General features: G+C 42.8%; 1 protein-coding gene across 2 annotated transcripts in view; it reads right to left on the bottom strand.

Annotated features, from left to right (window-relative positions):
* The window catches only part of LOC137538756 (receptor-type tyrosine-protein phosphatase H-like), a 49134-nt gene extending 37066 nt beyond the window's left edge, over window positions 1–12068 (bottom strand). For both annotated transcript variants that reach the window (XM_068261066.1, XM_068261067.1), the window contains exon 1: window positions 12013–12068. In XM_068261066.1, coding sequence (XP_068117167.1) covers window positions 12013–12066 — 54 coding nt within the window. In that variant the 5' untranslated portion in view covers window positions 12067–12068. The remainder of the gene's footprint in view (window positions 1–12012) is intronic.
* Window positions 12069–14704: the final 2636 nt, after the last annotated feature.

The raw sequence follows: 14704 nt of genomic DNA, 5'->3' as shown, positions 1-14704 counted from the left end.
CTAAATGGTCTATATATTGTTTTTGTGGGGCAAACTAGGCTTCCTTTGGTGGTACTTTTTGCTAAGAATTATTTTTATTTTGTATGCATTTAAAAGGAAATAAGAAGAAAAAAAGTAATTATTTCTCAGTTTTCAGCCATTATAGTTATTAAAATAAAATATTTTAAAATATAGTTTTAAAATAAAACGTAGCTAAAACCCACACATTTTTCTTTGCCTGTTTGTCCTGGTTATTATTATTATTGTTTATTGTATTTATAAAGCACCAACATATTACGCAGAGCTGGACAATAAATATATACAACTAGCTGATTGCCCGGCGTTGCCCGGGTATGTATTTGGCTGGTGTCGGCTCCACCCACTTTTTCTAACCCTAACACACAAATACTCACTGACCAAGTTTGTGAGCTTTTCGGTCTTTGGTATCAATAATTTTCATTGAAATGAAAAAAATCTGATTGGCTGTTTGTGGCTCCACACCCTTTTCTGAATTTGAACCCCAGTCACCCAATAACCAACTGTACCAGGTTTGAGGCCTGTGCCATTAACAGTGCAAGAATGGTAGCAATTAAATATTCCCCTTGAAAAGCAATAGGTGAAGTTTGATTCACTTTTGTAGACTCCACCCACTTTTCTGAATATTAATCCCAGTCACCCAGTGACCAACTGTGCAAAGTTTAAAAACCCTGCCATTAACAGTGTAAGAATGGCTGCAGTTTACATTTTCCCAGTGAAATTTGTATTTGTCTCCACCCATTGATGACCCGGCATTGCCCGTGTATGTATTTGGCTGGTGTTAGCTCCGCCCACTTTCTAACCCTAACGCACAAACACTCAATGACCAAGTTTGTGAGCTTTGGGGTCCTTGGCATCAATAATTTGTATATTCCCATAGAAATTAAACAAATCAGATTGGCTGTTTTTGGCTTCACCCCCTCTCCAGCATATGAACCCCAGTCACCCAATGACCAACTGTAGCAGGTTTGAGGCATCTGCTATTAACAGTGGAAAAATGGCAGCAATTGAAATATTCCACTTGAAAATCAACAGGTACATTTTGATTGGCTATTATAGGCTCCACCCACTTCCCTGAATATTAATCTCAGTCACTCAGTAACCATCTGGGCAAAGTTTGGGTACCCTGCCATAAACAGTGTAAGAAGGGCTGCAGTTTACACTTTCCCAGTGAAATTTGTTTTTGGCTCCGACCACTTTTTGTAACCTGGACACAAAGGCACTACTCCATGCCCAAGTCTGTGAACTTTGGGGTCCTTGGCATCAATAATTTGTGTTTTCCCATGAAATTAAACAAATCTGATTCACTGTTTGTGGCTCTGTCCCCTTTTCTGAATTTGATCCCCAGTGACCCAATGACCAACTGTACCAGGTCTAAAGCTTGTGCCATTAACAGTGCAAGAATGGCAGCAATTGTAATATTCTCCTTGAAAAGCGACATGTGATTTTTGATTGGCACTTTTAGGTTCCACCCACTTTTCTGAACATTAATCCCAGACACCCAGTAAGCAGCTATGCTAAGTTTAAGAAACCCTTCCATTAACAGTGAAGAAGGGCTGCAGTTTACAATTTCCCAGAAAAATCTGTTTTAACTCCACCCACTTTTTGTAACCTGGACACACAGTCACTACACAATGACCAAGTTTTTGAGCTTTTGGGTTCCTGGCATCAAAATTGTGGTAATGGAAGCAGTTTATCCAGCAAAGAAATCTGGCTGTTTTTGGTTCTGCCCCTTTACTGAATTTGAACCCCAGACACTTAACGACCGACTGTAGCAGGTTTGAGGCCTCTGCCATTACCAGTGTAAGAATGGCTGCAGTTGCAATATTCTCCTTGAAAAGGTGAATTTTGATTGGCTGCTGTAGGCTCCACCCACTTTCCTGAATATTAGTCCCAGTCACCCAGTGGCCAACTGTGTCACGTTTGAGAACCCTGCCAATAACAGAATGGCTGAAATCAATCTAACAAATCTGATTGGCTGTTTGTGGCTCCACCCCTTTAGGGAATTTGGACCCCAGTCACCCAATGACTGACTGTATCAGGTTTGAGGCCTCTGTCATTAACAGTGCAAGAATGGTAGCAATGTGAATATTCCCCTTGAAAATCAATAGGTAAATTTTGATTGGCTGTTGTAGGCTCCACCCACATTTCTGAATATTCTTCCCAGTCACCCAGTGGCCAATTGTGTAAAGTTTGGGAACCCTGCCATGTTAAAAATTTAGTTGTTGGCAGTGGCACCGCCCACTTTTTCTAACCTTGACATACAGTCACTCAATTATCAAGTTTATCAGCTTTGGGGTCCTTGGTATCAATACTTTATATATTCCCATTTAAAAATAAACAAATCTTATTGGCTGTTTGTGGCTCTGCCCCCTTTCTGAGTTTGGGCCCTAGTCATCCAGTGACCAACTGTACCAGGTTTGAGGCATCTGCTTTTAACAGTATAAGAGAATGGTAGCAGCTTAAACATTCCCTTTGAAAATCGAAAGGTGAATTTTTATTGGCTGTTGTAGGCTCCACCCACCTTCCAAAATCCTAATCTCAGTTACCCAATGACCAACTGTGCAAAGTTTGAGAACCCTGCCATTAACGATGTAAGAATGGCTGCAGTTTATATTTTCCCAGTAAAAGCTGTTTTTGGCTCCACCCACTTTTTGTGACCTTGACACACAGTCACTCAGTGACCACGTTTGTGAGCTTTCAGGTTCCTGGCATCAAAAATGCGTGAATGGAAGCAGTTTATCCACCAAGGAAATCTGATTGGCTGTATGTGGCCCCGCCCTTTTAGTGAATTTGGTCCCCAGTCACCCAATGACCGACTGTAGCAAGTTTGAAGCCTCTGCCATTAAAAGTGTAAAAATGGCAGCAGTTTAAATATTGTCCTTGAAAATAAATAGGTGAATTTTGATTGGCTGTTGTAGGCTCCACCTATTTTCTTGAATCTTAATTGCATTCACCCAGTGACCAAGTGTGCCAAGTTTGAGAACACTGTGATTAACAGTCTAAGAATGGCTGCAGTTTACATTTTCCCATTTAAAATGAACGGCTGAAATATGATTGGCTGTTTTATGCTCCGCCCATTTTTCCTGGATTTGTAACCTCGGTCACCAAGTGACCAACTGTGCCATGTGTGGGGACTCTGGCTTGATTACTGTGAGAATGGCAGCCTTTTACATTTTTTCCATTGACTTGGATGGGTGAAATCTGATTTGCTGTTTGTAGCTCCGCCCAGGTGTGCAGGGGGGCCACGAGACCCCCAGAACATATCATCCCAGGTAGTAAGGGATCTGTATACCAAGTTTTGTTCAAATCAGTCAAGCCGTTTTCGAGTGATTGCGGCACATACACACACACACACACACACACACATTCGATTTTATATATATAGATGATACAAGAAAGACAGACGTAACAAGGTTATACAACATAGAACAAAGTTATACAAGGCAAACAGTACAAGATACATGATCATGTGATTTGGACTGGTTAGGTAGGCCCAGTAAGGCCCCATTCACACTAGAGCGTTTTGCCGGCGATTTCAGCAAACCGCTCAAGTGCTAGCGCTTTTTAAAGCACTAGTGCTATAAAACCCTATGGAAAAATTACTCCCGCAAAATGCCAGCATTAATCGCCGGCGTTAAGCGCTTTCAACTGTGTGAATGGGGCCTAATACAAGTACGAGGCAGTGATATGAAAGGAGCCTAGGATCATGTTGAATACACTAGGGAAGGGAGGATCCTGCCAGAGGCTTACAATCTAATGGGGGGGGGGGGGGTGGAAACACTAGGTAGGGCTGTGAGATAAATATTCAGTAGAGAATTACTGTGTGGTAGGGGGTGGGTCGGCCATCTTAAAGAGGTGGGTTTTGATAGCTTGCTTGAATGTCTTGAAGGAGGGAACAAATCTGATGGGCGGTGGAAGCCAGTCGGTTTCAGAGGGTGGGGGCAGCTCTTGAGAAATCCTGCAGGCGCGCATTGGAGTGGGAAATGCGTGGTTACTTTTAAATTATGTCCATAGTACAATGTATGGTGACAATATTTTATCTGGAAATATAGATGTATTTTTTCCATTTTGTGTTTTGTTGTACTCTATCAATAATTACAAGCCCTTATTTGCAAAAATAACAGTAATATACCATCATGACATACATATTAAAAGTCCCTACGTTAACTATTTACATTTTTTATTTTGTAAAAATAGGGGCAGAAAAGGTTAATCTCTATAGGAGATGTATATTTTTAATGTCTATTTAGTGCAGTTTTATTTTGTATCCATTAGATGTCTCCACACACTTTATCATGTGTACTATTCTAAAGGCTCATACACACCTACCAACAATCTGTCCAACTATCTTTTAAACTTCTCTGTTGGAAGATAAGTTGGATGTGTGTATGGCTGACAAACAACCAGATGACCAACTGATAACAGGTTGTTTGCCAGATCTAACCGGTGAATCAATTTGACCAACTATCAAACAGGTTGGAATGTGTGTACAAGTCTTTTGAACAACTTTATTGTTTTTGAATGAGGACATGTTGTGAATTTTTTCATTTAGTTTGCACGCATAGTATTTACGTGAGTTGGTTGTTTAGTTGGTTGGCGTGTGTGTACGTGCTTGTTAGGTAAACAACTTGTTGTGCGGTTAATTATGTTGTGCGGTTGGTTGTGCATTAAGTTGGACGTGTGTATGATCCTTAAGTTAACAGAAAGCGTGTTTGGGTTGTGTTTAATCTTAGTGAATGACCATGGTTTCTAGCTGAAGCTGATCATTCATTCATCAAGCACTTTGATTGGCTTTAGGAACACACATTCCCATGCACGGGTGTAAACACAATCATTTGTGGTGATCTTTAACATGATGATGTGCGTGCTATTGCTCCGTCTTCTGACGGCACCAAAGTTACTGACTGTGCGCTGACATAGCCGTAATTTCTATTACGGTCTATGGTGGCGCCGGCTGCACCCAAATCTCCCAGGAGGTTGAACTGCTTTACAAACTAGCAGTTCAGCCACCCGTGGAAAAGATGCCTAAGGGTTGTTTACACCTAGGGCGTTTTCACCTTTTTTTAGGCATCAATTTTTAAAATGGCCCTAGAAGTGCTTGTGCAATGATTCCCTATGAGAGAGTTCGCATCTGAGCGGTTCCATTCCGATCCGCTCACCAAAGCGCTGCCTGGACCATTTTTGGGGCGAAGGTATAGGGAAATTTGCAAAATGCTTGAAAGCACTTTGTATAGAGATTTCCCCAGCGCTTTTAAAAATAATTACATTGTATTTATTCATTTCCGGGTCAAAGAGTTCACTTCCTGACGCAAAATTAATTGCTCTGCAAAAAGCGCTTAGAAAAGCGCTTTACAAAAAAATTGCATCGTGCAGGCAAGGCGTTTAAAAAAATCAATCACAAAATCGTCAGGGATTTAGATGTGAACAAGGTCTCAGAATATTCGGGTGAACAAAATACAAAAAAAAAGTTCAAGTATAATGTGAAGGATTTACAGGAAGAATGTGATCCGGCAGGTCAGGACATCTGGCAATCTATGTCATTGTTTTGGAAATACTTACAGTACAAGATAGTCATTGAAAAAAAAATGAAGATTTTCCTGCTGCGCAAGAAATAAAAAAAAGATAAATTGCACTTTTAGCTTATAAAAAGCATCCATTCAGATAACATTTCGCCTGAGTTTTGTCTCAAGAGATTTTTTTTTATCTGTAAAATCGAAAAAGTAGTAAAGCTTATATTATTAAATTATTATTATTATTATCTTGGTTTAATTATTATTATGTGAACTTAGAATCTTATTAAAAAGTAGTAAGGCTGGGTTCACAGCGGGACGTTGCTTTCTCTGTATAACAGGAACACCAGGCAACAGTATGAAAAAGTCGTAGCACATGTTACAGCCATGTTGCCTCACATACAGTAAAGTACGGTGAAGCATAAAGCCCAACGGAAAGGATGCTTCACTGTCTGTGTCAACGTGCGCGCTTTGCAGTAACGCAATGCAGTTGTTACACCGCTCCTCAATGCACCACTGTGAAGTGAACATCGGCTTTTTAGGTGATTTCAAAGCTATTTTAAGTGTTTTCTTTCTTGCCGGGTTTCCACTACATTTGATAGAAACGACTTCTGATCGATTGATGGCTGAAATTGACCAGTGTATGGGCCCCTTTAGGTTGGATATGCGCTTTTAACATACAATTGTCTTCTGTAACTGCTCAGCAATATATTTCTGAACAATGATTCCACAAAGGAAATTGCTGCCCAGCTACTGGCCAAGCAAAATCTAGTGTGTGTATGTCTAGTGTGTGTATGTCTAGTGTGTGTATGTCTAGTGTGTGTATGTCTAGTGTGTGTATGTCTAGTGTGTGTATGTCTAGTGTGTGTATGTCTAGTGTGTGTATGTCTAGTGTGTGTATGTCTAGTGTGTGTATGTCTAGTGTGTGTATGTCTAGTGTGTGTATGTCTAGTGTGTGTATGTCTAGTGTGTGTATGTCTAGTGTGTGTATGTCTAGTGTGTGTATGTGTAGTGTGTGTATGTCTAGTGTGTGTATGTGTAGTGTGTGTATGTCTAGTGTGTGTATGTCTAGTGTGTGTATGTCTAGTGTGTGTATGTCTAGTGTGTGTATGTCTAGTGTGTGTATGTCTAGTGTGTGTATGTCTAGTGTGTGTATGTCTAGTGTGTGTATGTGTAGTGTGTGTATGTGTAGTGTGTGTATGTCTAGTGTGTGTATGTCTAGTGTGTGTATGTCTAGTGTGTGTATGTCTAGTGTGTGTATGTCTAGTGTGTGTATGTGTAGTGTGTGTATGTGTAGTGTGTGTATGTCTAGTGTGTGTATGTGTAGTGTGTGTATGTCTAGTGTGTGTATGTCTAGTGTGTGTATGTCTAGTGTGTGTATGTCTAGTGTGTGTATGTCTAGTGTGTGTATGTCTAGTGTGTGTATGTCTAGTGTGTGTATGTGTAGTGTGTGTATGTGTAGTGTGTGTATGTGTAGTGTGTGTATGTCTAGTGTGTGTATGTCTAGTGTGTGTATGTCTAGTGTGTGTATGTCTAGTGTGTGTATGTCTAGTGTGTGTGTGTCTAGTGTGTGTATGTCTAGTGTGTGTATGTCTAGTGTGTGTATGTCTAGTGTGTGTATGTGTAGTGTGTGTGTGTCTAGTGTGTGTATGTCTAGTGTGTGTATGTCTAGTGTGTGTATGTCTAGTGTGTGTATGTCTAGTGTGTGTATGTCTAGTGTGTGTATGTCTAGTGTGTGTGTATGTCTAGTGTGTGTATGTGTAGTGTGTGTATGTCTAGTGTGTGTATGTCTAGTGTGTGTATGTCTAGTGTGTGTGTGTCTAGTGTGTGTATGTCTAGTGTGTGTATGTCTAGTGTGTGTATGTCTAGTGTGTGTAGTGTGTGTATGTCTAGTGTGTGTATGTCTAGTGTGTGTATGTCTAGTGTGTGTATGTCTAGTGTGTGTATGTCTAGTGTGTGTATGTCTAGTGTGTGTATGTCTAGTGTGTGTATGTCTAGTGTGTGTATGTGTAGTGTGTGTATGTCTAGTGTGTGTATGTCTAGTGTGTGTATGTCTAGTGTGTGTATGTCTAGTGTGTGTATGTCTAGTGTGTGTATGTCTAGTGTGTGTATGTCTAGTGTGTGTATGTCTAGTGTGTGTATGTCTAGTGTGTGTATGTCTAGTGTGTGTATGTCTAGTGTGTGTATGTGTGTATGTCTAGTGTGTGTAATGTCTAGTGTGTGTATGTCTAGTGTGTGTATGTCTAGTGTGTGTATGTCTAGTGTGTGTATGTCTAGTGTGTGTATGTCTAGTGTGTGTATGTCTAGTGTGTGTATGTCTAGTGTGTGTATGTCTAGTGTGTGTATGTGTAGTGTGTGTATGTCTAGTGTGTGTATGTCTAGTGTGTGTATGTCTAGTGTGTGTGTGTCTAGTGTGTGTATGTCTAGTGTGTGTATGTCTAGTGTGTGTATGTCTAGTGTGTGTAGTGTGTGTATGTCTAGTGTGTGTATGTCTAGTGTGTGTATGTCTAGTGTGTGTATGTCTAGTGTGTGTATGTCTAGTGTGTGTATGTCTAGTGTGTGTATGTCTAGTGTGTGTATGTCTAGTGTGTGTATGTCTAGTGTGTGTATGTCTTTGGACATCATAGAACCATCCTATTGACTAACGTTGGGGTTTTAAGATATAGGCCCAGGGGCAAACGCAGGATTTTTAAGGGGGGGGTTCCTGAAAGGTCCAGAAGCACGTATGTCCCGAGTGCTTCCGAATACAGGTGGCTCCATACTGCCCATGCACAAAAGTGCGCTGGCGTATTACGGAGCTGCCTATCTTTGGAAGTACTCAAGGACACGAGTGTTTCTGAGGGCTTCTGGTAGCAGCAAATGTGAACGGGGTACAGCGCTGGAACAACTCCCCAAGAGAGGAACAGGAGATAGACTTAGTTTGGACAATTCAGTGGAATATGCTACATAGTGTCACATAGCGCAAGCGATACCCATATGATGCAGGGATATATGCATCTGCGGAAGATGGCGGCGCTATATAAATACTAAATAATAATATTTTGCCTCACCAGGATTGCACTTTTATTTAGCTTTCCTGTATGACAAGAAGACACAGCCAGCTCTAGGGGAAGAGGGAAACAAAGGTGAATGAAGGAGGCTGCTGCACACCAAGAGGGCTTCTGAGCGTTTTTCAAATCAACAGTGATTTGAAAAGCGCTTGGCTAATGTTACCCTATGTGGGTGTTCCCACAGCAGCGTTGTGATTTTTTCAAAATCGCAGGTATACTGCATGTAGCATGTTTTTGAGCAATTCATTCAAAAATCGCTCTGAAAATCACTTCACAAAATCACACTCACAAATTGCTAGCGATTGCTATTGTCATTTTGGCGTTGCACTAGCCCAGAGAGAGGAGTGGAGAAATTGAGAATAGCCTGAGATGGAGCAGAGAACGTATCTGTATTGAAGTCCCACATCACACAGGCTACTTGCCTGTAATCAGACTCCTGTCCCTGTCAGTCTCTCACACAAGTCAGAAAGAAGCCCTCCTGGAGTCTAGGGACTGTCAAAAACTTTTCAGCTTGTTATCCACACCTTATCCACACATGCAGTCATTATAACAATGGGGAGAGACCAGACAGATGTTTGCCCACAGACCCTGAGTCCAGGCAAGCTCTGCATCATGCTGTGTATATTTACCAGCTTGCCTGCACTCTAATTTCAACATGTCTGACACTTCTGTGCTGTGGAGAGTCCAGGACTCCATAATCAACATTCTCTCACTGCAGGCTGCATCTTCTTGTGAGGGTTGTGAGGGGAATCTCGGCTGCCTCTCTCATTCTATTAGCTGGAGGGAGGCACCAGAAGTAAGAAGGGAGGGAGAATGAGGCTGTTTATATTATGCGGGCTTCCCTGGCTGAATACACAGCTCAGTGCAGGGGGGAGGTTCCAGACACCCGGAATAGCCCCCTGAGTTCGCCAGTGAGGCCCAGATGCAATTCACTTTTTCTCCTGAGTTTTCTCCAAGGTGATATTTTCAAACGTCAATAAAATGTCTTTTAAACCCCTAAACAGCAAATAAATACTCAGAATAGCTTTGACCGTATTTTTTTCACCTGCTTTTGGGAACTTTTTTCCGTTGCAAAATGCTGAAAAGTTATTTTCGTAATTAATTGAAGGTGAAAAATATCTGCTGGGAGAAAACTCAGGAGAGAAACGTGAATTGCATGTGGGCCAGAGTGTGATTTAGTATGTGGAAATGAGCATGTGCTCTCAGCCAAAGGCCCCGCTCACACTTCAGATTGCATTTTTCGCCCGCTATTTTTAAGCGATTAATGCACATTTTTCACTGGACATCACAACATCACTGCCTTATACTTAAAGGGATACTGTAGGGGGGTCGGGGGAAAATGAGTTGAACTTACCCGGGGCTTCTAATGGTCCCCCACAGACATCCTGTGCCCGCGCAGCCACTCACCGATGCTCCGGCCCCGCCTCCGGTTCACTTCTGGAATTTCAGACTTTAAAGTCAGAAAACCACTGCGCCTGCGTTGCCGTGTCCTCGTTCCCACTGATGTCACCAGAAGCGTACTGTGCAGGCCCAGTATGTTCTGTGCCTGCGCCGTGCGCTCCTGGTGACATCAGGGGAAGAGAGGACACGGCAACGCAGGCGCAGTGGTTTTCAGACTTTAAAGTCTGAAATTCCAGAAGTGAACCGGAGGCGGGGCCGGAGCATCGGTGAGTGGCTGCGCGGGCACAGGATGTCTGTGGGGGACCATTAGAAGCCCCGGGTAAGTTCAACTCATTTTGCCCCGACCCCCTACAGTATCCCTTTAAAGAGGAACTATTAGCTAAAAAATGCCCCCCGCCCAAAACACATATATAAGCAGATAAATACTTGCTCTACTTACATAATAGATGTATTGTAGTGTCCACTTTTGATTCCTGTGATTCCTTTATTGTTAAATTAGATGACTCCTGTTGCTGGCAAGGGCCATCTTGTGTGCTCTGGCTGGATCCTTCCCCCCCCCCACATCCCCCTCTTCCCTGCACTGTTTCTTTGGACAGCGGGGAGGAATAAATGCAGCAACAACAGACTCACCTAATAATGGATCCAAGCGCTGCCGTTCCCATGTATTCTCTACACTACCACCAGAGGCAGTGCAGAGAATATAGAAGGATACTGCAGTGCCTGGAACCATTATTCAGGGACTCTGTGTGCGCCGCCTTTTACCTTCCCCGATGTTCAGTTCGGGGAAGAGAGAGAATGCGGCGGCGGTGGGTGGCAGAAGGGCTGAGGGGGGGGGGGGGCGCAGACATGCTACAGGAGGAGGGGGGCAGGGGGCAGGGGACAGTGACAGTAGATAGCCTCTGGTCCCCCTCCCTTCGCTCATGCAGCGGCTGGATCCACAGCAGTGAAGGGAAGACCAGGTGGCCAATCAATAGAGGAGAGAAGTGAGTGACAGAGGCATCAGCCAATCAGGCTGATTCAGCATGCCTGTCACTTCTCTTCTGCGGCTGTGCATATGCTCTTAGAGCCTGGGGGCATGAGGAGAGAAACTGCACATGGAAAAAAAAAGTAAGGATGATTTTAAACTTGTCAATTTCCTGATTAGCATCCTTTCTACTAATATATCAGCCTGCAATGTAGAACTAATTGTGTATTTTATGCCTAACAGTTACTCTTTAACAATGCACTGGCACTTTAAAAAGAGCTAGTGATCGCAGGGATTCAGCAATTAGAGGTAAACACCCACTAATTGCCTAAGTGTGAATGGGCCCTAAGTGAGGAGAATTGTGGAAAAGGGCTGTAGAGGATTGTAGAAAAAGCATTTTTTTGGCCCAGTGCACACCAAAAACCTCCAGCAGTTCTGCAAAATGCTAGAGGTTTTTGAAGCAGATTTCAGAGCGATTCTAGGCATGTGCCGAGTGAGTTTCTAAATATGCCTAACATTTTTTGGAAAGTTTTTGTGTAGCAGATTTCAAATATTGTGACAGTAAAGTTGTTACTGAACAGCTTCTATAACAAAAACGCCTGGAAAACCGCTCTGAACTGGCGTTTTTCAGAGCGGTTTTCCACTTTTCTATACTTTACATTGAGGCAGAAACGCCTCAGAAATCTAAAAAATGCTGCAGCCCCCGAGTTTGTGTTTGTGGAAAAAACGAGCCGCTCTGGTGTGCACCAGCCCATTCACTTTCATTAGCCAAGCGGTTTTCCCCTGCAAGCGTTTTAAAAACACTCCAGAACCGCTCTGGTGTGCACCAGCCCTTTAAAAGATATATACTCTATATCTATTACAATAAAGATAAATTAATTAAAAGTTATAAATTAACAAATGTCATATGCATTGCCCTATAGTTTGTTTGCTTTTGTGACTGTGCACATTCTAACTTATGCAACTTATAATTACTCATTGAGTAAAGTAAAACTTATTGGTATTACATAATTATATTTTAAATAACAATATTTGAACACATAAAACTTTATATGAATGAGACACCTACCTTGCCACCAATGATCCCACAAAAGCAAAGAAGACGTAGAAAATTCTGAAGCATTGTGATCTATTCCAAAAACGTTCAGAAAGTTTTTTGTATAACGTTGACAAGTGTCAGCTTTCTACTGGTCCCATTCAGGATCCCATTAAAGGCAGGATGGAAAACCTTTGTCTATTAACATTTTGTATGAGTTGAGTTAGGTGGATAAAAAAATGTCTAACTTTTTAGTCTTTTGGATGCTAATTTTTAAATGTATTCGGTGTGAAAATCCATCAAAGAGTCCTTCAATGATGTATGAAAAGGACGCAAGATTTCACCGTCATTTTATAGCAGTCTGTGTCCTTTTTTGGGGGGAAACAACATCCTGAGAAACAGGTTAAACAGGTAAAATGATATGTGATTAGGTAACCAATTTGTGTGTTCTGTCACTCTCCACTTATGTCCAAACAACATTCTTCTGCATCATGTTGCATGATGGTAAAAAGATAATAAAATACGGTTTATCAGTGGCGGTGCAATATACCCGCATAAAAACAACTTATGAATATTTCAACACCTCGTATTTCAAAGTCACAATATTCTGAGGAATATACAAAGGGAAGGGAGTTATTCTGGAACTGTCAGTATTGTGTCTGAGGCAAAAATGACTCAGCGCAAATTCATTCATCCAGTCACCAGTAACAACTGATGACATTTTCTGGAAAATAATGAACCTTTGAAACTCACTGAATACTTTTAACAGGGGAGAAAAATGGAACTCGGGAATCTATGATATCCACAAAAGTGTAGATTTTAATCAAATATACAAAAATGACTTTTTGCTCCATGAGACTTGCCTTCCTCCCCCACAAATGTGTTTAGGAGAGGGGTGACTTTCGGACTGAATAATACATTACAGTAGGGCCAATGCCAAGTCTACCCCCAAGCTGTATCCTCCTCCCCAGCTAGTAGTGATTCCCCCTGACTCCTGCAGAGTATAGCGTCAGTAGAGGGCACTCACCAGGGGGGTAGCAATAGGGGTTGCAGAGGTTGCGAACGCATCGGGGCCCTTGGGCCAGAGGGGCCCCGAAGGGCCCTCCCTCAACTACAATATTAGCTCTCTATCGGTCCTGTGCTCATAATAATCACTTCTATAGATGCTTTGAATAGTAGTAATCATTGACAAACTGTTCCCCATCCCCTTCTTGCACCTCTGACACTGTAGTTGCCATTGGCAGGTTTTGGTGCGCCTCATTAATTGTTATGTATAGAGTGCTTGGGAGGCCCCATTGCAAAACTTGCATCGGGGCCCACAGCTCCTTAGCTACGCCACTGGCAATCACCTGTCCAGCCAGTGTACTTCTTCCTGTATGAGTTCCTTTACTGGTGACCTCATGTGCATACTCACATACATGCCCCTGGATTATTGATGGTGCCAGTCAGGGGCATAGCAATAGCCAGAGCAGCCACAGCAGCTGCTATGTGGCCCTGAAGCATAGGGGGCCCAGGTGGTACTTAATGTATTCACGACAGGGCCGGATTTACCATAAGGCACTGTAGGCACGTGCCTACAGGCGGCAGATGAAGAAAAGGTGGCTCACTCCCCTCCCCAAAAGTGCCCTCCTCCTGCTTTACCTATCAAAAGTCCCGAGCGAAGCGTAAATGAAGGGTTTCTCACCTGTTTCTCGGCATTCTACTGAGCAGATTGCCCTTCAAGGGCACCTCTAGCTACTTAATACTGAGTGTACCTCTGGCTACCTAATACTAAGGGACACCTGTAGCTACCTATAACAGGCAAGGGAAGTAAGGGAAAAGTGACAGCTGGGCCAGCCAGCTCACTTGTGGTGCAGTTTGGTGAGTGTTTGTTGGTTCATGGAGGGCGGAGTCTAGGGTGCCAGGACATCTGTGCCTATAGGCTCCTATAATGTAAATCCTGGCCTGATTCACAATTAACTTTCTTGTGTTCCTCCACCCTCTGACTATCAGTGCCCATGGACTATAAGCAGTGCAAATTGCACGAGAATGTAAATTGCCAGTTAACTCAGATCCATAGGGTAGGGGCAGGTGGCATAGCAAAAAAGGGCCAATATCTGAGGGCCCCATGAAAGTCTTGTTATGGGGCCCCATATTCTCTAGCTACGCCTCTGGTGCCAGCGACAATGAAGATAGATGGACATAGAGAGAAAGGAGAATGCCATCCAGATAGGTGAGTGTGTTTCGCTGCTGCTACTCTGCAGGGGCCTTGGGGGAGCACTGTTAGCTTGGGGGGATGCTCTAGAACAGTGGTCCTCAAACTAAGGCCCGTGGGCCGAATGTGGCCCCCTGAGGCTTTTTTACTGGCCCCCAACACACAAAATGTATTATAGATGCAGTCAGCTACATCTTTAAATATTGATGGTCCGCATATAGAATGAAGCCAGAAAGCAGTAATTCGCTGGTTTCCAATCAAATTCCACATCAGGCGACACTGTTATTCAATTGGACTGAAGGTTGTCACTTAAGTGTGCATCACTGTCTGGCCCGCAAAGACTTCTACATCATTTTGTGTATACTCCGGACCCCAACAGTCTGAAGTATGTTGACCCGGCCCTCGACCCAAAAAGTTTGGGGACCCTTGCTCTAGAAGATGCCTCTGCACTCTGTAGACCTATAGACTCAGCACATTTAGATTTTTGTTTTTGCTGGGTTTGCCCGTCCTCTAAACTTAGCTGCGTCAGGT

This window comes from Hyperolius riggenbachi, chromosome 11 (assembly GCF_040937935.1).
Source record: "Hyperolius riggenbachi isolate aHypRig1 chromosome 11, aHypRig1.pri, whole genome shotgun sequence".
NCBI lineage: Eukaryota > Metazoa > Chordata > Amphibia > Anura > Hyperoliidae > Hyperolius > Hyperolius riggenbachi.
The sequence above is the reverse complement of the archived record's forward strand: the minus strand, read 5'-3'. Positions and strand labels throughout refer to the sequence as shown.